Source organism: Elephantulus edwardii, unplaced genomic scaffold (genome assembly GCF_000299155.1).
Source record: "Elephantulus edwardii isolate Elephantulus edwardi_28Jun2011 unplaced genomic scaffold, EleEdw1.0 scaffold00152, whole genome shotgun sequence".
In the NCBI taxonomy this organism is placed as follows: Eukaryota; Metazoa; Chordata; class Mammalia; order Macroscelidea; family Macroscelididae; genus Elephantulus; species Elephantulus edwardii.
This window is the reverse complement of record NW_006399902.1, coordinates 5,740,169-5,761,495: the sequence shown is the minus strand read 5'-3', so window position 1 is coordinate 5,761,495 and position 21,327 is coordinate 5,740,169. Positions and strand designations below refer to the sequence as shown.

General features: G+C 46.7%; 3 protein-coding genes across 6 annotated transcripts in view; 2 read left to right on the top strand and 1 right to left on the bottom strand.

The window, feature by feature from the left end:
- The window catches only part of BSDC1 (BSD domain containing 1), a 24,929-nt gene extending 11,978 nt beyond the window's left edge, over positions 1–12,951 (top strand). For 2 of the 4 annotated variants that reach the window (XM_006894970.1, XM_006894969.1), the window contains 7 exons: positions 1,766–1,820; positions 3,563–3,678; positions 4,027–4,095; positions 4,253–4,331; positions 6,306–6,785; positions 11,209–11,312; positions 12,585–12,951. In XM_006894970.1, coding sequence (XP_006895032.1) covers positions 1,766–1,820; positions 3,563–3,678; positions 4,027–4,095; positions 4,253–4,331; positions 6,306–6,785; positions 11,209–11,312; positions 12,585–12,617 — 936 coding nt within the window. In that variant the 3' untranslated portion in view covers positions 12,618–12,951. The remainder of the gene's footprint in view (positions 1–1,765; positions 1,821–3,562; positions 3,679–4,026; positions 4,096–4,252; positions 4,332–6,305; positions 6,786–11,208; positions 11,313–12,584) is intronic. The other 2 variants (XM_006894968.1, XM_006894967.1) reach the window with 1 other exon arrangement.
- Positions 12,952–14,644: 1,693 nt separating this feature from the next.
- On the bottom strand, positions 14,645–16,785 carry TSSK3 (testis-specific serine kinase 3). The gene is made up of 2 exons (XM_006894966.1): positions 16,215–16,785; positions 14,645–15,367 (listed from the first exon to the last, which is right to left on the bottom strand). Exons 1-2 carry the CDS (start codon positions 16,357–16,359, stop codon positions 14,706–14,708), a joined length of 807 nt encoding a protein of 268 aa, XP_006895028.1. The 5' UTR covers positions 16,360–16,785; the 3' UTR covers positions 14,645–14,705.
- A 125-nt stretch (positions 16,786–16,910) lies between these two features.
- On the top strand, positions 16,911–17,606 carry FAM229A (family with sequence similarity 229, member A). The gene is made up of 3 exons (XM_006894965.1): positions 16,911–17,053; positions 17,135–17,293; positions 17,504–17,606. Exons 1-3 carry the CDS (start codon positions 16,911–16,913, stop codon positions 17,604–17,606), a joined length of 405 nt encoding a protein of 134 aa, XP_006895027.1.
- The last annotated feature ends 3,721 nt before the right edge of the window (positions 17,607–21,327 follow it).

Sequence of the window (21,327 nt, the reverse complement as noted above, 5' to 3'; positions counted from 1 at the left end):
ACCATAGGTAGATGGGCTGATTTCTGGATTCTCAGTTCTATTCCATTGATCTATGTGTCTGTCATTATACCAGTACCATGCTGTCTTAACCACCACGGCAGTGTAGTAGGATTTGAAATCAGGGAGAGAGATGCCTCCTACATTTTTTTCTATTTTTAAGGAGTGCTTTGCTTATTCGGGGCTTCTTTCCATAGGAAAAGGTAATTATTTTTAAACTCATAGTTTCATCACCCAAAAAGAACCACTTATTTTGCGTTAGCATAAAACATTTCTTTCTTTTAGTTTATAAAAATAAAGAAAATGTAGGTTTTATACTTATTTTTCAAACTGCACTTAATTACATACATTTTTGTAGCTTACTTTAAAAATACAACTACACTAAACATTTTTTTTAATCATTTAACAACTTTAAAGTCTACAGTGAATATAGCATATTCAGTTGTTTCCCTAATGGTGCACATTTGAATTCCTTTCTGCTTTCAGTAACAGAATGCTACGGTAGAAAGCATCATTGAAGGACCCTCTTTACAAGGACCCTCTTTACACTGGGTTATTTAAGATTTATGTCCAGTAAACATAAATGGAAAGTGTCCTCAGAGCCCTTAAATTGACAACCAAGCCAAACCTCTTGCCACCAAGTGGATTCTGACTCATCGTGACCTTGGAGGACAGAGTAAAACTGCCCCAGAAGGTTTCTGAGTCTATAAATTGTTTAGGAAACTGATTGACTCATTTTTTCCTCATGAAGCAGCTGGTGGGTTCAAACTGCTTACCTTCTGGTCATTAGTCAAGCATATTAACTGCTGCACTAGCCTAGCTCCCTTCAATGACCAGGGCAGTGGATTTCTCCCACACTTCATTTTATCACACAGAATCTCCGTTCCAAGTGTACTGGCTTTTCAAGCATGTTTTGCAGCATCGGCATACCCACTTACTGAATGTTTAAGTAGTAATATGATATTTTTATGTTGCTTAATTTTAAAAAATAACAATGACCCAAATTCCAAAGAGCCCAGTCTACTTGGAGAAGTTCTGGTGCAGCCAGCTAGCATATGCTTGAGGCAGTGCTGGGGCGGGAAGGTGGACCTTGCTGCTTTCAGCTCAAGTTTGCCACCCTGTGGCACTAGTGGGAACACAGCTCATAATTGGATTGACAAGCTAGCTATGAAATCAAGATACTCCAGATAGTTTTCATTGAAGGAGAAGCTTACATAATTTGAAAATTTGCCTATAAATTTGGGCTTGATTATTATATTTTCACTAACACTTTTCAGATTTCTCATAATTAAAAAGTATTTCCAAACTGCAATTCTGTGGCCTACCTACTCTGTTTTATTCAACCAACTAAACATACTGCTGTGGAATCAGAACCAACTCAAAGCTAACACACACCCCCACCCCCATCCCCACCCCCGTGGGTTTCCAGAGAGATTTGCGCAGGTGATGACCCATCTTTCTCTTGTGGAGCTGCTGGATTCCAAATACCTGCTTTTGAGTGGGCAGCACCACACCCCTACCCCCTAGACTACTAGAGTGCCCTTGTATTTTCTTAGTTGCCAAAAAGAGAACACTGAGTGGAGACTTGCATCCACTTTTTTACTCCTTATGTTGCAGTGCCAATTAACAGGTGCCCTGTGGGTTTGGCAGCAGGTGGCCACCTGGTTAGAGGTAAAGCTGTGTTGTGGTTGACCAGGTACCTTGACACATAGGGAATGCTTTGTATGCCTAGAACTCGAGAATTCATGTTCTCTCCTCTCTCTCCTAGGCTCGCCTGTATAGCCTGCAGTCAGACCCAGCAACCTATTGCAATGAACCAGATGGTGAGGAGGCAGCAATGGGAGGTGGATCTGTACAGTAGGGATACCAGAGGGGTCTGGTGTGGGGGCCCTGTTTGCCTTAGGAAGCACCTACATAGAGGGTCCACAGTGGGGCTGGTGTGCACCATATGCCCAGTAGGGTGGGCAAATGGTTCTTCTCCTTGGATCCTGGTGTCTTTATCCTTGTCTACAGATGCTTTACCAGTCTTTTTCCTCAACCCATCAATTCAGTTGCCCTCTCAGCCTTTCTGCCTGCCTACCTTCTCTTCAGCACCTGTTTACTAAAAACCATGATAGGAGCTAGAGATGAGACAAGTGTCAAATCCTTAACGCTGCCCAGCCTTTAAGGAACTTGTTGAGAGAAGAAAACAGGGAATAAAACAGTAGAGTAAGCACCTAACAGAAGGATATGACCCTGAAAGCCTAGAAATGCAGGAGGTGATGCTTGACTTGGGATTTTAACACCGAATTAGATATTAAGTAGTGGGGAGTGGTGTAGTTCAAACAAAGGGACCCTATGTGTGAAGGCCTGGCAAGAACAGGAAGCACTGACTGATTGGTAACAATGGACTGAAGGAAGCCTGATCGTGTTCAGAGCGTACGAAGGGCCTGAGCAACAGACTGTAAAGGACTTTGTATACTGGATTAAGCAGTCTGAATTTTGTCCTAATAGTGGTATTTCTTAACCTTTTTTTAGTTTAAAACTTTTTAAAAGCTGCTGAAAATAACAGAACTTCCTATGGACTAAAGCTTACCAAATTCTGTATGCAGAATAGAAGTTCTTTGACCCTTGAAACCTGTCTGTAGAATCTAGGTTTTTAAAAACCCTCACACAACCTGTTGAAGGGCCTTGAGCCCTGAAGCGATCAGATTTGCACTTTATGAACAGCCCTTGGGCAGTGTTTGTTTAGTAAAAATAGAGAAGGAAGAGACAAAAGCCCAGTGAGGAGGCTGTGGCAGGAATCTCCAGTCAAAACCTAGAAAGGCAGATGGAATGCAGAGGTAGAATCAACAGTGAGTGGATAAGAGAAGGCTAGGATGGCCCTCAGGTTTTCCAAATGTATAATCTGGAATGGAGAGAAGGGAAAGGGCTCGTTTTGGGTTTGCAACATTTGTGCAAAAGAGGGGTCCAAGGGAACACCTGGGCTGGTGGATCTGGAGTCTAGAAGAGTAGTCTGGACTGCAAAGAGACTGAGGAATTTGTCAGTGGTAAGAGAAGTTAAAAAAAAAAAAGAAGTTAAAACTCAGAGCTTAGTGGAGATTATCCTGGGAAGAATATAGATAAGGACCAAAAAGAAAATGAAAAGTCCATGAAGACTTAGAAGGAATCACCAGAGGAGTGAGAGAGAGGTCACATGAGAGGCCACAGAAGGAGTGGGGTGGCATGAGGAAGGCAGGGCTGTACATACAGGGTCAGAACTGCAGAACAGACACGGGAATGGGAGAATGCACAGTGGGGTCACTGGGGACTGAGGGGGAATTCAGTAACCTTGTGCAGGGGGCTGAAAATGAGCTGGGATATGATGGAGTTCAGGCTGCAGCCCCTGCTGGACTTTGCTCATGTGGCCCACCCCACTCTCAGGCCCACCTACTCCTTTACCCCTTCTGACCCCCTACCCTGAGATAAACAGCTTTGATAAAAACCTTAAGCTTCCTCATTGTTCAGGTCCAGCTTTAGGTTTGTTCTATAGGCCTAGTGTTTCTTTTCCATGCTTGGCACTGACTATGAGTGTCTGTCTCTGCAGGGCCCCCAGAATTGTTTGACGCTTGGCTTTCCCAGTTCTGCTTAGAAGAGAAGAAGGGGCAGATCTCAGAGCTCATTGCAGGCAGCCCCTCCATCCGGGCCCTTTACACCAAGATGGTGAGTTTTCACCCAGCAGAACCTTGGCAAGTCCCAGGCTTGCGGTGTTAGGACATTGTGGGGTACATGTCCATCATTATTGTGGGGTTGTCTGCACCAGAGGAGTAGAATCCATATGGGAGAAGCTAACTTTTCAGGCTTCTGGCAGTCAGAGGATAGAAGATGGAAGGGTCATCAAGCCTGGTGGCAGTTCTTTCTCCCTCCTTAGCAAGGTGGGCCAGGAAGGTGGGGATGGAAGCACTCTGAATCACTGCTAAGCCACATGCTGTTTCTGACACCCAGAGCAGTGGGGAACAAACCCCACATGACCACTCCCAGCTTTTCATTCCCTCTCTCACCTCCCTCCAGGTCCCAGCAGCTGTTTCCCATTCAGAATTCTGGCATCGTTATTTCTATAAAGTCCATCAACTAGAGCAGGTATGCTGGCCTAGGCTGGGGAGTGCGTCACTCAGCTCGGGAGGAAGCGGGCTAAATTTTGGTGAGGGGGAAAAAGGGACCACAGGGTGCCAGATTCTGGTAAGATCTGGGAAGAGGGTGCCTTGACTGTCCTGGTCCTCTGCTCCCCCACACTCAGGAACAGGCCCGGAGAGATGCCCTGAAGCAGCGGGCAGAACAGACCATCTCAGAAGAGGCTGGCTGGGAGGAGGACGAAGGTAAGTAATCAGAGGGGGTGGGTAAATGACTGGGCCCACCTTGGGAGACTAGCTGGACCTTGCTTTCTGAAACCTAGAAGGACTTGATGGCCCAGGGAATAATAAGAAAGGAGTATAGTTTTTATTTAAGGATTGATTGAACTAACAAGGGTGATGTTTTATAGGACTGGGCCTAAGTGTAGAAATTACTTGTCACTGGACAAAGTCCCCTGCCAGCCTACGGACTAGCTACCATATAGTAATTTAGGAAGCTTTTTGAAAATTCAGGCTCCCTTCCTCATCTTCTAAATTATACTCCTTAGGGAATGAGGCCAAAGTTGTGTTTTGTCTTTTTATGCTACAATTATATATACCATTTCAACATTTTTGACACATGCAATTCGGCGGTATTAATTATGCAGCCATGACCACTATTCTCTTACATATTTTTCCATCATCCAGAACAGAAAACAACACCTCCTTCCCCCTTTCTGCCCTTGGTATAACCACTAATAAACTTTGGTCTCTATACATTTGCCAATTCTAGATAATTTATATAAGCAGGATTTTAACAGTATGTGTGGGGTTTTTTTATTTTGTTTTTTTTTTAATATATGTCCTTTTGTGTCTGACTGATTTCACTTCGGCGTCACCTTTGTGGTACCATGTAGCAAAACTTCATTTCTCTATAGCTATGTAATACTCCATTATTTTTATGTATGAAAAGTGATGTTTGTGTATTATATATGCACACACACCCCTCCCTATGTTTTATTTATTCAATCATCTGTTGCTGGACAGATGGGTTGTTTGCAGCTTTTCGCTGTTATGATCAGCTCTGTAATGAACATTGGTATGTGAGAACCCAGGTTGCTGCTTTAAGATTTTTTTAGAATATACATAGAAATAAACTCGCTGAGTCCTATAGCAGTTTATGTTTAACTGTTTGAAGAGCCACCACACTCTTTGCCATTTTTACAATTCCATGAGCAGTTGGGTGAAGGTGAAGTTTTCTGTCCTCTTTTCTAACACTTGTTTTCCATTTTCCAGTCATAACCATCTTGTGAAATAGATGGAGTGAAATGGTAAATCATTATGGTTTTGATTTGCATTTCGCTGATGACTAATGACTTTCCAAGCATCATCTTATTCATCTTATGAGCATGGTAGCCATTCTGTCTTCTTTGATGAAATGCCTATTCTAGTCCTTTATCCATATTTTTACTGTCTTGTTGCTAAGTTGTAGGAGTCAAACTGGGGTTTTTTGTTTTTTGGTTTTTTTTATTTTCTTTTAATAATTTTAATGAACATTTACAGAGATTTTGGATTTCCATTCATTCATTGTTGCACTTTTCTCCCTGCCCAGCGCTGCCCCCACCCCCCAGGAGTCAAACTGTTTTTAACGAGCTGCCCTGTAATCATAATGCCTCACCAGGTTTGCTGCCACTGGCTTATGGTGATTTCTTAAACACTCTCTACCTGGTAGCTCAGCTTAGAACAATGTGTGGAGCCACCTGCGTAACAAACAATGAACACATTAAGTGTTTATATTACTTACCCAGCTTGTACCTAGAGCTTTCCACTCCTAGTTCTTACAACTCCATTATCTCTCTTTCAAGAATGAGGCAGGTAATTTTTTAAAAAGTGAAATGACTTGCTCAAGATCATCCATCTAGAATAGAGCAAGAACACAAACTGACCCCCAAAACAAACTCACCTTTGAGTCCCAACTTTCTAATCTGAAATACCATCTTAGGTTACACTAATGGAAACCACCAGGCATATGCAAAGTCCACAGGTAGGAGAGACTATGATAATCAGAGTATCTACAGAAGAGCTAAGACAGGAAAGGAGGGAGGGTGAGAAAACATGATTTTTAGTCTTAGGCAGAGTAAACTTTGGCAGGAATCTGAGGTCTGTCTTCAGAGAGCTCCAAGGATGTCTCAAGGCCCTTTAGGGTACAGTGCCCTCTTTCCCCTACCTATCTCTCCACAGAGGAGCTTGTGGGCATTTCACCCACATCTCCAAAAGAGGCAAAGGTCCCCGTGACCAGCACTTCCACATCTCCTGAAGGAAGAACTGGACCCCAGAGCCCTTCTGAAGAGAATCTAGTGACCCCTGTTGAGACTCCAGCAGAGGTGACTCCATCAGAGAGCAGTGAAAGCATCTCCCTCGTGACACAGATAGCCAAGCCTGCCACCTCACCTGAGGCACCCATGCTGCCCAGGGACCTCTCCCAGAAGCTGCAGGAGGCATCTTTGGAGGAACAAGACCTGGCTGTGGATGTGGGCGAGACGGGACCTCCTCCTCCAGCTCATACCAAACCCCTGACCCCTGCTGGCCGCCCCAGTGGCTCAGAACCCAGGCCTCCAGCCAGAGTAGAGACTCTGAGGGAGGAGGTGCCTACAGACTTACGGGTGTTTGAGCTGAACTCTGACAGTGGGAAGTCCACACCCTCCAACAACGGAAAGAAAGGTATGCCTGCAGCCCTGAGGCGGGATTGTACGGGAGCAGGACAAGGGAGAGTCACCACCTCACAAGGCAGGTCTCCTTGTTTCTTGTTAGGGCTTTAGAACAGATTTGCTCCATATTTTTATAATGATGAACAGCTACATCAACCGTTAAAAGATTGTCTTGTTTGAAATCGGGACACATCTTAAAATTGATTGGGTCTTAGACTCTGAAAATTTTTTTTATGTCAAGTCCTATGCAAAGTGTGTTATAGTGCATTTATTTCTCACATTTCACAACCAGTGAGATATTACCCTTATAAGTGAAGAAAATGGGGCTCAGAACTGTTAAGTAACTTAATCAAATTTATATGGCCTGGAAGTGGCAAGCCCAGATTCAGTCCTTGCTCTAATTTCAAGCCTGTACCACTCTAACACCCAGGAACTTGCTGTGACTCAACTTAGGTAACAGAGCTGTAATTTCTCATCTTGTGTTAACAGTTTTAGACTGGAGATCCTGACTTTATGTCAAAAGAAAAGCTCTTTAGCTCCTGAAATTAAAAGACGATCCTTTAATAGCACTGTTGTTGTTATTATTGTTGTTGTGTACTGTCAAGTTTGAACCAACCCGTAGTTGATCCCCTGCCGGGTTTTCAGAGGCAGTTAATCACATGGGAGGAAATTGCCCATCCTTCTCCCATTAATAGCACTAGTGTTGGATTTTTGCCATATCCAGAATTACTCACCAGGAGCAGGATTGGAAGGCCTCCTCCCGCCCCTCACGCTCATCCTCTTTGCTAACGTTCAGTGACACTCACAGCCCCAGAGCTTGTCTGGCAGGTAAGCTCTGGCGTGCCAGCTCCCAGAAGGACTGGTTTGCTTCAGTGTATGGGAAACGGGCTCGTCCTCACACTGCCTGCTCCCAGTAAAAAATGACAGGGTTTCCAGTTTCCAAAACAGTGCTTTCTTCTGACTCTGACTCAGTGAGGTCATCTGTTGGGACTCCTGTTTTCTCTTTGTGAGACACTGAGTGGGGAGGGGCAAAGGCTTCAGTCTTTATGATGAAGCATGACGCATGGGGCAGACCTGGCCCTGGAGGAGGTCAGAGAAAGAAGGAATCTCGGCACCAGACGTGTTTCACTGAAGAGACAGATACTGAGTTGGAAAGTTTGGACAGGTGCGAGGAATGATAGTGCAGGCTGAGGGGGGCTCCAGACTCCAGAATAGAAGAAGTTATAGGACAACATTTAAGGCATGGTGTCCAAATTCCATTTCTCAGTATCAGGAAGGATAAGTGGTTTGGCTCATTAATTGAACTTAAGAATTTAAAATCTTTTTTTTTTTTTTATTATTTTTGTGTGAGTGTACCGTCAAATCAGATCTGACTGGTACAGGAGGAGATTGTCCCTCCTTTTCCCGGCAGAGCATCTGGTGGATTCGAACCGTGAGCCACTGGGATTGTAGTTGCAGCTCCTTGCCACTAGGCCACCAGAGCTCCCCTAAGAATTTAAAATCTTAAGCTAGATTCAGGAGTTTGGACTTGGTACCAAAAAGCATTGAGGATGAAGACTAAGGGCTCAGGCTCCAGAGACAGGCTTCAGTTCAAATCCCATGTTGTTCACAAGCCATGTGACTAAGATCTGTCTGTCTCTATCTGCACATCTGAAAAATGGAGCTAATGATTTCACAGTAGTTTCTCAAGCCAGGGAAAATTTGGTTAGAGCATTCATTGCCTTGAGAAAGTGACATAACATTATCTAAGTCAGTTTCCTCTTCGCTGGTAGGAAATTGAGATTGATCACCCACTCAGTAATTTTTGAGACAAGAGAGAATGGGGGAGTAGGTGGACCCCACAAGGATAGTAAGATTGCAGGTGGTTGGCCCTAAAGGCTCACTGAGATAGCTGTCTACGTTTTAGTGATAAAGTTAACAGTGTATCCTTGTCCAGACACAGTCAGTTGCTCAGATGTAGGCCCAGAGCAGGTGAGTTGTTTTTAACCAAGGTTCAAGTTTAGCCAGGTGAAATCCATAGAGAAAGAGGCAAGCAAGAGCTCAAGTGTGAACAGGAAGCATGAATGATGGCTTTTGGGCTCCAAGCCGAGGAAGGAAAGGGATGAGGGGGGAGTGAAATGGACCAGTGAAGAGTTAGGCTCCATTTGGAACTGAGCTAATAAAGAGGGTGATCAAAATAGCAGGGATTGAAGGCTGGGTGCTTCAAAGGGAGACCGTGGAGGAGTGGCAGGTAGGCTCCTCATCTGCTCTTCTGCTCTTCTTATATTCAAGAAATATAAAAGGAGGAGCTGGAGATTTGATGCAGAAGAGCTACCCTGAGGGTTCCTAGCCAGGATCTTGGCTAAAACAAGGGTGAGGCCTGTGGGAACAAAGTTAATGGGATAAATCTTAAAAGGAAGGATGGAGGTTGGAGACAGATTGATTCCTTTTCCCTTTCATAGTCACATCGAGGAGCATGGAGAGCTTGCTTTCCAGGTCCGTCACAGTCTCTTGGCAGTGGCCACGCCATGTCCCATGGTCCCAGGGTAGTCACTATCTTTACAGACCATCTTCCCGCCTGCACTTTGCCCCAAGATCTAGGAGATACCCTGCTCACTTTCTGTCAGGGGGGACAGGGCCCTGGTGAGGGTGTGGATGCGGGGCAGGCCTCAGTTTGAGCCCTCACTTCACCACCATGATGACAATTTGTTTGGTTCTGGTTTGATGTGTATGTGTATATATATATATATAATAGAGTCCTTAGGTGGTACCAGCAGTTAATAGCCTTGTTTTTAACCAAAAGGTTGAAGGTTTGAATTTACCTAGAGGTGCGTCTGAAAAAATTCTGGTAATTCACTTCTGAAAAAAAAAAATCAATCCTTGAAAACTCTGTGGAGGAAAGTTCTAACTCTAATACACAGGGTTTCTATGAGACAAAAACTATTCAGTGGTAACTGGCTGGGTATATATGCTTTATCTCCTCTCTGTAATCCTAATAGTGCCTTTTTTCACACTGGGCCACGGTCTACCTAGACTCATCCAGGTACTTATTTCTAATGCGTACTCCTTGGCTGCCATTAGACCTGCTCAATCTGAATGATTGGAGTGGGGAAGAACTCAGCATTCTAATAAGCTTCTTTGGTGATTCTTTGCAAACAGAGTGGTTTTATTCTTATTTGACAAATAGACTGAAGCCCAGGATATTTGTCCAAGACTGCACAATAGATAAATGAATAGGAATTCAACCCAGATCAGCTGGCTTCTAGGACCACACATGCTCTCACACATTGGCAGCTAGGCTGAGGCGAGATAGTGTGAGACACTATATAAGGAACAAAGGGGCTGCGGGGGGCAGGGGTTTGGGGGAAGGTCTCTGAAATTGGGTGAATGTGAAGAGCAAGTGGAAGAGGAAGTTTAAACCATCTCATGGGCGGAAACGAGGTCACTTTATTTTTTATATTATTTTGTTTTTAATTTTCCCTCAGTCAGCAGGCACCTCCAACTTATGGCAGCTCCCCATACAGCAGAAGGAAGCACTGCCCAACCACACACCACCCCCACAATCGCTGGCATGCTCAAGCCCATTGTTGAGGCTACTGTGTACTTTGAGGAGCCTCCAACCTGTTGTTGTTGTTGCTGTAATGGTCTGTCAAGTCAGAACCAACTCATAGCTAAGCCTCCAGTGGACTTTCAGAGGCTACAAATTACATGGGAGGAAATCGTCCTGAATTTCTTTCTCAGAGCAGCTGGTGGGATCTGAACAGTGTGCCTTTGTGTTGGCAGCACAACTCCTTTCCACTAAGCCACCAGAGCTCCCTTTTCTAGAATTGAATCAGACTGTATTCTGTGTTGTCAACCATATGAATATCTGAGGAAGATAGTTCCAGGTGCTGGAAACAACCCACATAAGTGCTCCAAGGTGGGGAATGTGCCACCTAATGTTGAAGGAATAGCAAGATCAGCATAGGTAGAATGTTCTGAGTGGAGGGAAGGAAGTTGGTATTTTTTCCGGGAGATTTCTGTGACTCCTGCAAAGTCTTTGGACAAGGAGCTTCTCTCCTGTTCAGTTACTTGCTTGTTCTTACTGAGTAGTTTAAAACCATTTACCATGTATATTGATGTTCTACAACCTAACTTTTAAAAGTTACTTAAATGTTCCATCATGTGACTACCCATTTATTTTAGTAATTCCCTGCTGATTGAGTTGGTTTTGAGTTTCCATCACTGTTACAGCACCACAGTGGATCTCCTTCTGGCCAAATCTTTGACTAAGTCTAACATTTTGCCTCAGATTTCTAAAAATGGGATCACTGAGCTGCTTGCCTGAAAACAGAATATAAAGATTTGCCCTTTATCTCTCAGGCTCTCCTTAAAGAGTGCCATTATCCCTAACCCACCCTCTTCAGATACCTCTCCCTGCACCTCCCTCCCTTTAATACTATGAACTGTGGTTCCAGGCTCAAGCACAGACATCAGTGAGGACTGGGAGAAGGATTTTGACTTGGACATGACCGAAGAAGAGGTGCAGATGGCTCTTTCCAAAGTGGATGCCTCTGGTGAGGTGAGTGGGCCTGGTCAGCTATAGTGAAGCAAGCTCAGCGGTCCCAGGATCTGAGACCTCTTTCCCCCACTCCCGCAAACCTAAGCATCCCCTCAGGGTGGAGCCCTTCAGTCTGAGGTCCCAAGCCAAGGACTCTCACTCAAGCTTAAAACAGTTGTTAGCAGATCTTAGTTCTCCTCAGCTCGAGAGTCAATAAATGGGAAACTTCTGTATTAAAATCACCTAAAGAACTACTTAAAAACAGAGATGCCAGAACTGTACCCCAGTCTTCTGACTCATGGTCCCCAGGTGTGGTGTCTAAGGTGATTCCTGACCATAGAGACAAAAAACCTGTATGATCTAGGACAAGTCACTTTACCTGAGCCTCTCTTCCCTCATTTAAAATACGGGCTTGATCATTGTAAGACTTTATAAACTGCAGTGAGCATATAGACATGCCAGGCCTGGTACTTGGACCTGGTGAGCATCAGTGAATACCAACAGGAAATACCACAAAACCCATTCCACTTAGTAAAGTCAAAGGCTCTTTATTATCCTTGTTCTTCATTATATTCCAGAACCAAGACTTGGTTGTTCTGAATGAGAAGTACTGGAGCAGTCTAAAGCTCACAGCTAATATGTGATACGCACAGTTTTCCCATATAGCCTCTGAACACCCACTGCAGGATCAGCTATGAGTTAGTTCTAACTTGACTAGATGTAATGACAATGATAAGGGCCAGGCCACTTAGCAGCCCAGATGCTGATTCACATTAGTGTTACTTTTGCTATCACACAATAATTACGTGTTTCCTACCATCACATAATTCAGTGGCACCCTATCATCTTACGGGGTCTTGCCCATCATATTCAGGATAATCTAACAGCAGGACACAAGTAAAAAGTGAGGCAAGAGAAAGTTCCCCGAGGAAACTCAGAGAATAAGGTTGGTGGGCCAGAGGATTAAAGACCCTGCATACCCGGTACCCCTCTTGGTTCTGATCATAGTGTCTCAGAGTCGTGGCCTCAACCACCTAGCAAGAAGCATGTTCTCCTTAAGATGTGGACTAGCTTGCCTCCTCCTGGCAGAGCGTTCTTTTGAATTGTCCAGTGCTGGTGGAAGAAGTCCCTCTGGGTCTGAAACAATCAGAACAACGGGCCCACTCCTCAGGCAGAGGGCAGGGCTGTGGAAAATGGAGGTAGCCCTACTCAGCAGTGGGATTGTATGAGTTTGGATTAATTAAAGAAATTAAATATGTGTTTGTGCTCCCCATTATCCCCTCCCATTTGCAGCTGGAAGATGCAGAATGGGAAGACTGGGAATGAGGAGCCTGAGCGAGCAGCACACTCACCCACAGCGCCTCTCACCTCCCTGGCTCACCTCAGCCTGGCCTGGAAGACACTGACTGAGAATGTTCCCCCAAATCGCCTCTATCCACCAGAGTGTGAGGCACAGATGCGCCTTGCTGGCTCTTTGGTACCTAGAGGGGACCTCTGCCCACACCTGGGAAGGGGCACTCTGCATCCAACCAGGAACTTTGACTTGTGCCAATCATAGGATGACCTAAAGGGGAGGAGACCTTACCCCTCTCACCAGAAGAGCCTGCATTTTTCTGCTGAACACCCTGTGTACCTGGAAACTCCTGCTGGGCAGTCCCAAAGGATAGCTCTAGCCTTCTGCCTCACCCATCAGTCTCTTGGATTAAGCTAAGACAGCGCTGCCTGTCCATGAGCAAGTGAGGAAGGCTGTGCCACCTGCCCTGGCTAGAAGGGGACGGAGAGCATGTTTTGGCTCCCATCTCAGTGAGTAAGAGGCCTCCAGCTCTGGGAAATTTTCCTCTTGGGACTCTTCTCCATCCCAAGCCTTTTCCATTCCTAGAGAGGTTCCTTGTGGTTCAGAATCTAAAGACCAAACCCTAAGTTCCTATATTCCTTTCATCCAGCCCAACCTTGGTTATGTCCTCAGGCCTTTCCCAGGGCTTCATGTCCACTGCACCCAAGTCCTTAGCCCAGCTGTGCCACCTGCAAGAGTTTGTTCTTGCATTTCTTCCCCTCCCCAAGGAGGGGGCGGCCACTTCAGGCCCTTCTGTGCATTGCCTGGTGGGATTACCTTGTCCAACCAGCTACCCACATCGACTTCCCTGTAGCTTAGGACATAAGCCAGCTACCGGCGGTACAAAGCAGTGATCAAAACCGAGTACTTACAGATCTCATAAAGCCCGACTTCCACCTCAGCCCTTCTGCTCCTCGAAGGAATGTGCTAACGGTGAACTTCTGCCTCACGTCAGGCTTCTGCAAAAGCTCTTCTTCCTGAAGTCAGCCCCAGCCTCAGGCTCTCCCCCTCCACTCTGGTAAAGCTGGTAAAGCTGCCCCTCTTCAGCGGAGGAGGGAGGGGCCACAGGAATCCCTGGAGCCCCTGGTGCTTTATGTTGCTCTGGTGATTCTTGTACATAACCTGGTGTGTTCACCATTGATTTAAAGGGATCCTGGTCAGGGATACCAAGGAGTGGTCACTTCACTTCTGACCTTCAGTGAGGGGTGGGAAGGAGAGAATGCTGTATCATTTTGATGGGATGGGGTTTCTCTCTTTGTAATTGTCTCTTTAGTTTAATTAACCTTTTGGTTGGTTGTGCAATATTATATATTTTAAATTATAATGCATCTCCCCAGAGTATTTTGTAGCAAGGAAAACAAAAAAGGGGGGAGGGGGGAAGATTCTAACAGCTGTTAGTTTTATAATTAAAAAAGAAAAAAAACTTTATCCTGAATCTTTTACAGACTTGCCATTAACAGCATTAAAGAGATCAAACAGAAGCTAGAAGGTGTCTGGGGACCTGTTCTTACTCCCAGGATAACTGCGCTAGAGCCAGGGCAGGACATACCCCCTGTGCACAGGAAGGCCTCCATCCCAGAGCGGGGAGGGAGTGACAGGCAGCCTGGGTCCTGAGGAAGTCCCGTGTCCTCATTCCAGAATGTGGGCTTTGGGATGAGGAAGGGACCTGGCCCCACAGGCCTCTTACCAAGAGAAGGAGTCAAAGGCCATTTCTGCATTCCCAACGCTTCTGCTTTTATTTGGAAAGGAAGTTGCACTGGTTCCAGTTAGTTGCTCTTGGTCATCTTTATGCTCCCTTCCCACTGTGTGCATTGTTTGTTTGTTCATGATTCTGGGGTCTGTTTTTAATTAACTTTGTAAAGACCTGTGTGAAAATCACTTGTCAGCCTTGATTGATAAAAGGTCTGAATGAAGCCCTTGGGTTCCATGAAGATCTTTAAAGAAAGAGAAATAAGGCTAGGGAGGGTGTAGGTAGATTTTAGAATAGGTAAACTTAGAGTGTAAAATATATATCACCATCTTAGAAGCGGGTTTTTGAGTTTGCTTTCTCCCCCTGCTTTATTGGGGAGGACTTGCTTTTATCAGTTGCTTGTTAGCCATGGATGCCAACTAATTTCTTCAATGGAAGGCCGGAGAATCATGTCTGGTTCCAGGAGCCGCTTGAGCAAGTCCTGGCATTCGGCTGAGATGCCCAGATGAGTAGGGAAAGACACCCCCTTCTGCTGCTGCCACAGCATTTTGGGGATATCTGTGTCATCAAAAGGTAGACTGGCACAGAGCATGACGTACAGGACCACGCCCATGCTCCAGACGTCACCCTTCTTGCTGTCATGAGGAATGCCCTGCAGCACCTCTGGGGCAGCATAGGCTGTGCTGCCGCAAAAGGTCTGGCTCAGCTCCCGTCGTGACTTGGGAAGCACCTTGGCAAAGCCAAAGTCTGTCAGCTTTAGGTTGAAGCCCTGCAGTAAGGCGTTCTCACACTTGAGGTCTCGGTGGGCCACACCACAGCCATGGCAGTAGCGAATGGCCTCAACCATCTGACGGAAGAGGGCTTTGGCCCGGCTCTCGGGCAGTGGCCCCCCATTCAGCACACAGTCAAAGACATCCCCTCCCTCTGCCAGCTCCATCACAAGGTAGATTTTCCCATCAGCAGACTCCAGCATCTCATAAACCTGGATGATGTTTTTGTGGTCCAGGGTACGGACGATTTGGAGCTCCCGAGGCAGAAATCTCTGGATAAATTCTGAGGAAACAAGGGTAGAGATAGGCTATCAAATCTTGAAGGCTCTAACTCCTCACTCCTGTCTCATTTTCCAACTTCTGTCTGCCTCCCCACCCTGTCTGTGTCTTGTTCTTGACTTGCTGCCTTTAATGGTCTTAAATGTGTCTAGCCACTTGAACTTTGTAAAGAATGTTCAGTGGATCTACTCTCTGCCCACCTCGGGCTGTTCTGAGCAGCCTGTGGCATCACTGATGTCAAAGTGCTTTGGAGACTTAGTGACACTGAACTTCAGTTATGACCTGACTTACCCATTGGGTAGTGATTGGGTAGTGAGCCAGCTCCTCCCAGGCTACCTCCAGACCCACAGTTCATCCCACAAGTCCTGTCTTCCCCTGCTCATCCCCTTCTGGAATAGGAGAGGTGTGGTCTCGGCTTCTGTCTCTGAAGGTCCTTCATGTCCTGCCACTTTAATCTTGGATTTTGTAGGGCATGATGCCCTTAGTCTCACTTCCCTACTCTATTACCCAAGACTGCTATCTGGCCAGCTTGCTTTGTTCCAGACTAAAGGCCTGGAGGAGCTGTGGTGCTGCCACATAGTTAAGGCCACTAGTCAGAAAGATGTGGATTCAAATCTCCAGCCACCCCACAGAACAAAAATAGGCAATTTGCTTCTATGAAAAGATGGATCCTTGCAAACACTATGGCAATCTGCTCTGTCCTGAGGGCCACTGTGAATCTTAACTAACCAGATAGCAGTGGGTTTGGAATTGATTTCTTTTAAAGGCCAGGAGAGAACAATTCTGGCTGGAGAAAACATGCCCGCCCACCTTAGCCAGCCCTCCCTTCCAACAAAGGGGCCCCAGCTCACCTTCTGGCCCTCCCATCTTGTCTATAATTTTAATTGCCACTTTTCTTTGGTGTTTTTTGGAAAATGCTTCTTTGACTTTTGAGTAGGTCCCTTCCCCAATGGTCTTGCCCAGCTGGTACCCATTGGAGAGCAGAAAGTCCTCCATGCTGTCTAGTGCCTCCTTCCTATCACCCTCTCAGCTCATGCTGCCTCAGAGAGGCAGCTCTACTCCACCATCGCCCTTGGCCTGCTTCTTTTCCCCCCAAGGACTTCATCCGCAGCTGCCCCCAACGCTAGAACATTCTCCGACTGGACACAGCCCCGGGTGGTGGTGAGGGAGAGGGATGGACATTTTTAAGCAGCGGCCCAATTGTGATGTAAATGCTGTGTGACCCCTGGCCAAAATGAGCAGTACTCTTACCTGCTCTCATTACGGGCTTGGACACCAAGCCCATCACCAGCTAAGACATGAGCGCCCCGCTGCCAGGCAGTGAGTCGCGGCCCCGCCTGGGGGGGAGGGGGGGCGTACAGCTGGGAATACTGGGACCTTCTGCATGGACGCCACTCCGTGCAGGTTGCCCTGGCTGCTTGCCTTTCACATCTGGCCCGAGAGCTCCCCAGCCTGCCTCCGCGCCAACTGCGAGGCGACCCCAAGTAGGGGTTCCCCAGCGGAAAGAACGGGCTCTATGAGGTCAGCGCTCCGTGGCCAGGGTCACAATGCAGCCCTCCCCCTCGACGCCTGAGCCAGGACGCGCTGCAGACACCTGCCCAGCGCCGCCCAGACCAGAGAGTCCTCCCTTGGCCAGGGCTCCGGCAGCTGCTTCCAGTCCAGCACGGGCCTCGGCCTGGGCCTCCGGCAGGTGAGCAAAAACACCAGGGGCAGGCACTGGGAGGGGGCACCCGGCGGCCCTGGAGCCATCTGACCGCCACTACCCGCACAGAGCGCCGCGGGGCCTGGACATGAGCGCCCAGGAGCCCCCTCAAGGTCGGAGATTCCCCATTGAGGCTGGAGACTCCCCTGGCCTTACCGCCGCTGCCGCCTCTGCCCCCGAGTCCCAGGACAGCCCAGAGCCGGTAGCAACGGAGCATAACCCGGTCAGGTGAGCCCGGCACCCACCCACCCCGCGGGTGCAGACCACCAGCGCTCAGTAGGGGGCTCCGCAGCCCCCATCCTAGCGCTCCAAGCCCCGCCCCATCCTCCTCTCCATCCCGGCCACGCCCCCTACAGTTCCCCATCCTTTCCTGAGCCTCAGGAACCACAGGTGCCCTCACCGCCCTCAGTACCCGCTTTGCGACCCACCCACCCCCAGGCCGCTTCGACGCTGCCCGGGTTGCCACTGCCTGACACTGCTGCACGTACCCATCGACGTCTACCTGGCAATGGGCGGGAGCCCCCGGGCTCGCGCCACCTGAGTGCACTGAGCACAGCAGGGACGAGGCCCGCTGCGGGCCACCACGCTGAGGTCGCGCGCGCCGAGCACGAAGACAATGATGCACATTTTAAAATAAAAGAATGATGCACATTTTAATAAAGCACAGCATAAACTGTTCTTTCCACTTCGGGCTGGCCGTGTGTGTCTATCCATCGGATCGGCCCGCAGGATGCTCCTCGCCATGGCACTGCTTCCCGCTGCCACCTCGCCTGCACTCTGTCCAGGCAGCCGCTGCAGGGCCTGCTTCCTCTCGCCCAGGGCCCCGCCACGCCCTTTCCTGGCAGCTCTTCCTCCCCCTGCCCGCTTTCAAGCTCTCCAGACTATTAGATTTTTTCATGGAATCCACATTACTTAGCTAGTACTTGCAGTCCTGGTAGCACAGTGGTTAGGCACTGGTCGGCTAACTGAAAGATCGGAAGTTCCAACCCACCCAGGAATTTCCTATTTGTTCACCTCATCAAAGATTCTGCTACAAGATATCACATTTGCCTCTCCTCCAACCCCACAGCACCTTCCAACAGAATCAAAGTTTCTTTTCTGATGGAGTACCCAGTAAGCAAGGTAAATACAGGTTTACTAGGTAAATCTATCCCATCCCCAAACTACAATCAGACTCCGCCGCCTGAGATTTGTGCACCCAGGCACCTCTGGCTTAATCTACCCTCATTTAATTTATCTTGAGCCTTGGTTGCTCCCAGGATAATGGAACCCCACAAAAAAGATGAGAAACATCTTTGAAAAATTAATTTCCTTATCAAGTCAACCTAAATTGCCACAGGAAATACCTGTGGAAGCAGCTTTGCTTACTGTACAGAAAGAACAGGAACCATCCGGAAGCTGGATCTGCCCTAAAGCTTCCTGAACTAAAAGAGCAAAAAATAATTTCAAATGAATAAAACTTGGGAGAATCTGGGATCAAAAATAAGTTGAAATTTTCACATATAGTTCCTAAAGATTAATTAACCAAGCACTTCATTCATAAATACAGCAATAAACAAATCAGGTGTCCTTAAGATGGGACAAGAAAGGAAAATGAGGCCACATCCAAATAAAAATGAGCAAACAAAGACCAAAACACTTAAGGAAAATTCATTTCCTAACTTTCTATTTGACAGGTGAGGGAATTGGGCCTTAAGAGATTTGTCAAAAAAAAAAAAAAAAAAGATTTGTCCAGGGTCCCACAGATGATAAATTTCTCACTCTTCTCAGATAGGTAATCTCTAAAAGCTCTAATCTATTATTTTAAAAAACAAAACATTCTGACAGCAACATAAAGGACAAATGGCTGTCCCGTGGGATTGGAGGCTGTAAATCCTTTTGTGTCGTCTCCTGAAGTTCTAAATTACAACCATTTTGTTAACAACCTGGAAACGTAACCACAGCACCAACAGGATTTCTTTTAGAAGAGTCCAACACACAGCTGCATTTCCACTCATTTATTTTATGGATGAAGGATTGGCAGCATATCCTTCTGTTGTACATAAGGTTGCTATGAGTCAGCGCCTACTCCACCACAGCAACTAACAATTATTTCTATGTTACAAACATACACACATGTCCTGTGAGATCCAAGTACAACTCATTCAACTCTGCTCCCCTAACCAAGTGAGATACAAATCCAAGTCCTCTTTAGTACTTCAGAATCCTATTGTCACCCAAAAGTGATACCCTCGTTAACTTCCACACAAAATGCTCTCCAGTCAGGCCCTAGTGTTAGAAGCTTATTGCAAAGCCGATGGATGTAGTTTTTCTTATGTAACTTCGAATCAGAATCAACTCATAGCTGACCCTCCAGCAGCATTTCACAGTAAATTGCACAAAAGGAGATTGCCCGTCTTTCTTCTGTGGAACAGCTGGTTAATTTGATCTGTATACCTTTGGGTTGGCAGCATAACTCCTTCCCAAGCCACTAGAACTCCCTGAAAAGGAGTAGTTTTAAAAAGTAATTTCAGAGTAAAGACTTTAGACCCGACTTCTTATACTTCCTGGCTCTTGGAAGTCCTTGGACATTCACTATTCCCTTCCCAGAGTCTTGGCTTCAGGCCACAATGCTCGCTCCTATCTCCTCTGTCCCTTCTGAAAGGGCCAGTTATCAGAAACTCAGTTTCTGGTAAAGTACTGTTAACCCCACCCCACCTGCTTGAGTGGTTTTGTTTTTTTTTTAGACTGTAGAAATCCTTTATTAGCATTTAAATGGCAGAAGCTGTGGAATCGAAAAGCATAGTTGAATGAGCCCTCTCTACATTTTGAACTTAAAAGATTTTACACATAAGATTATTTGCCAGTGTGTAAAATTTCAACAGCCTGGGCTGCCCTCTCTTCCCACAACCCTTTCCCCTCTCCACACTTTTTTTTTCTTCTTCTTCTTCTTCCAGAGTGATTAATTCTGTAAAGGAGGCGGTCTCCATGCACTTAATAATACTAAGTGCAAAAATTGACCTGATCCATTTAACAATGCAAATATGATCTCCCCTCCAACTGCGCATGAAATATACCAGATAAATATTTCAGCATATAAATTTGAGGGACTTGAGTGGTTTTTTAACAAACAAAGAACCCCCACCTGTGGTAAATCCCACCCTGACTGATCAACTGCCATAAAGTGGAATTATTCTTCTTTTTAAGGGCACAGGGGATTTTCCTCATTCCTGTATCTGAAGTAACCTATAAGATTCAAATAGGTTTCCAAACTGTTACCCTGAGCTATGGCTAGCCAATTGAAGGTGGACAAATACCCAAACTACTGTGGATGGCCAATCATGACGTGTATAGTTGGGCAGGGGAGTAGCAGAGGTATAAAAGGAGGGGCAGACATCAATTCGGGGCTCTCGGCTGGATGCTGCTGTGTCAGCACGTGGGAGCCCAGGTTCGAACTCATAATAAACTTTGTTAATTCGGCTAATTGGCTCGGTGATCTTTTTGGGGACTCGCTCCATTACATTTGGAGGCCCCAGCAAGATCTCCCTAAATTCATCCAAACCCTGATTGCCAGCAAACGGAGTAACTGTGACGTCGCTGTAGGATTCTTCCTACCTGGTAAGTCAGGCCTGATAACTGGTTAATCTGTATTGTTTGGTGCACCCCGGTTTTTAAAATTGGACAGTTGGAAGGCAGGACGCTGTATAACTTCCAGTCCAAGACCGCGGCAGTGACGACTGCCAAGGTCCAGGTGTCTGAGGAAGTGGGGGGTCGCCTGGATTCAGCTTGTGTGGAAGTCTAGGTTCTCGGGTGGATGCCACTGGCACTTGAGAGCCCAGGTTCGACCCACAAGTCCTGAAATAGCTCGCATAGAAGTCTGGGTTCTTGGGTGGATGCCATTGGCACGCGAGAGCCCAGGGTTGTCCCGCAAGTTCTAAATCGGCTTGTTTGGAGGTCTGGGTTCTCGGGTAGATGCCACTGGCACACGAGAGCCTAGGTTTGTCCTGCAAGTTCGTAATTAGCTCGCGTCGGTCTGGTGACCCGCAAGTTCGGAATCTCAGGGGAGAGAGGCCCACGCCTCAGACGTTCGGCGGGTGGGAGGTGAAAGAAACCCACCCCTCGAACCAGGTCTGTCAGTCTGGACTCAAATTCTGCCATGGTTTTTGTCGACAACAGTGTTCGTTTGCTGAATGGGAGAGGCCATACTTCGGACTCAGGTTTTGTCATGGTCTTTGTAGTAAACAGTGTTCTTTTGTCGGCTGAATGGGAGAGGTCATACTTCG

What these genes read in the sequence shown, in the direction of transcription:
- TSSK3 (XM_006894966.1), bottom strand. Translation starts at nt 16,359, where the DNA reads ATGGAGGACTTTCTGCTCTCCAATGGGTACCAGCTGGGCAAGACCATT. An exon ending in CAAGATGGGAGGGCCAGAAG is followed by an intron (nt 15,368 to 16,214) that starts GTGAGCTGGGGC and finishes TTGTTTCCTCAG; the next exon opens with AATTTATCCAGAGATTTCTG.
- FAM229A (XM_006894965.1), top strand. Translation starts at nt 16,911, where the DNA reads ATGCAGCCCTCCCCCTCGACGCCTGAGCCAGGACGCGCTGCAGACACC. An exon ending in TCGGCCTGGGCCTCCGGCAG is followed by an intron (nt 17,054 to 17,134) that starts GTGAGCAAAAAC and finishes CTACCCGCACAG; the next exon opens with AGCGCCGCGGGGCCTGGACA. An exon ending in ACGGAGCATAACCCGGTCAG is followed by an intron (nt 17,294 to 17,503) that starts GTGAGCCCGGCA and finishes ACCCACCCCCAG; the next exon opens with GCCGCTTCGACGCTGCCCGG.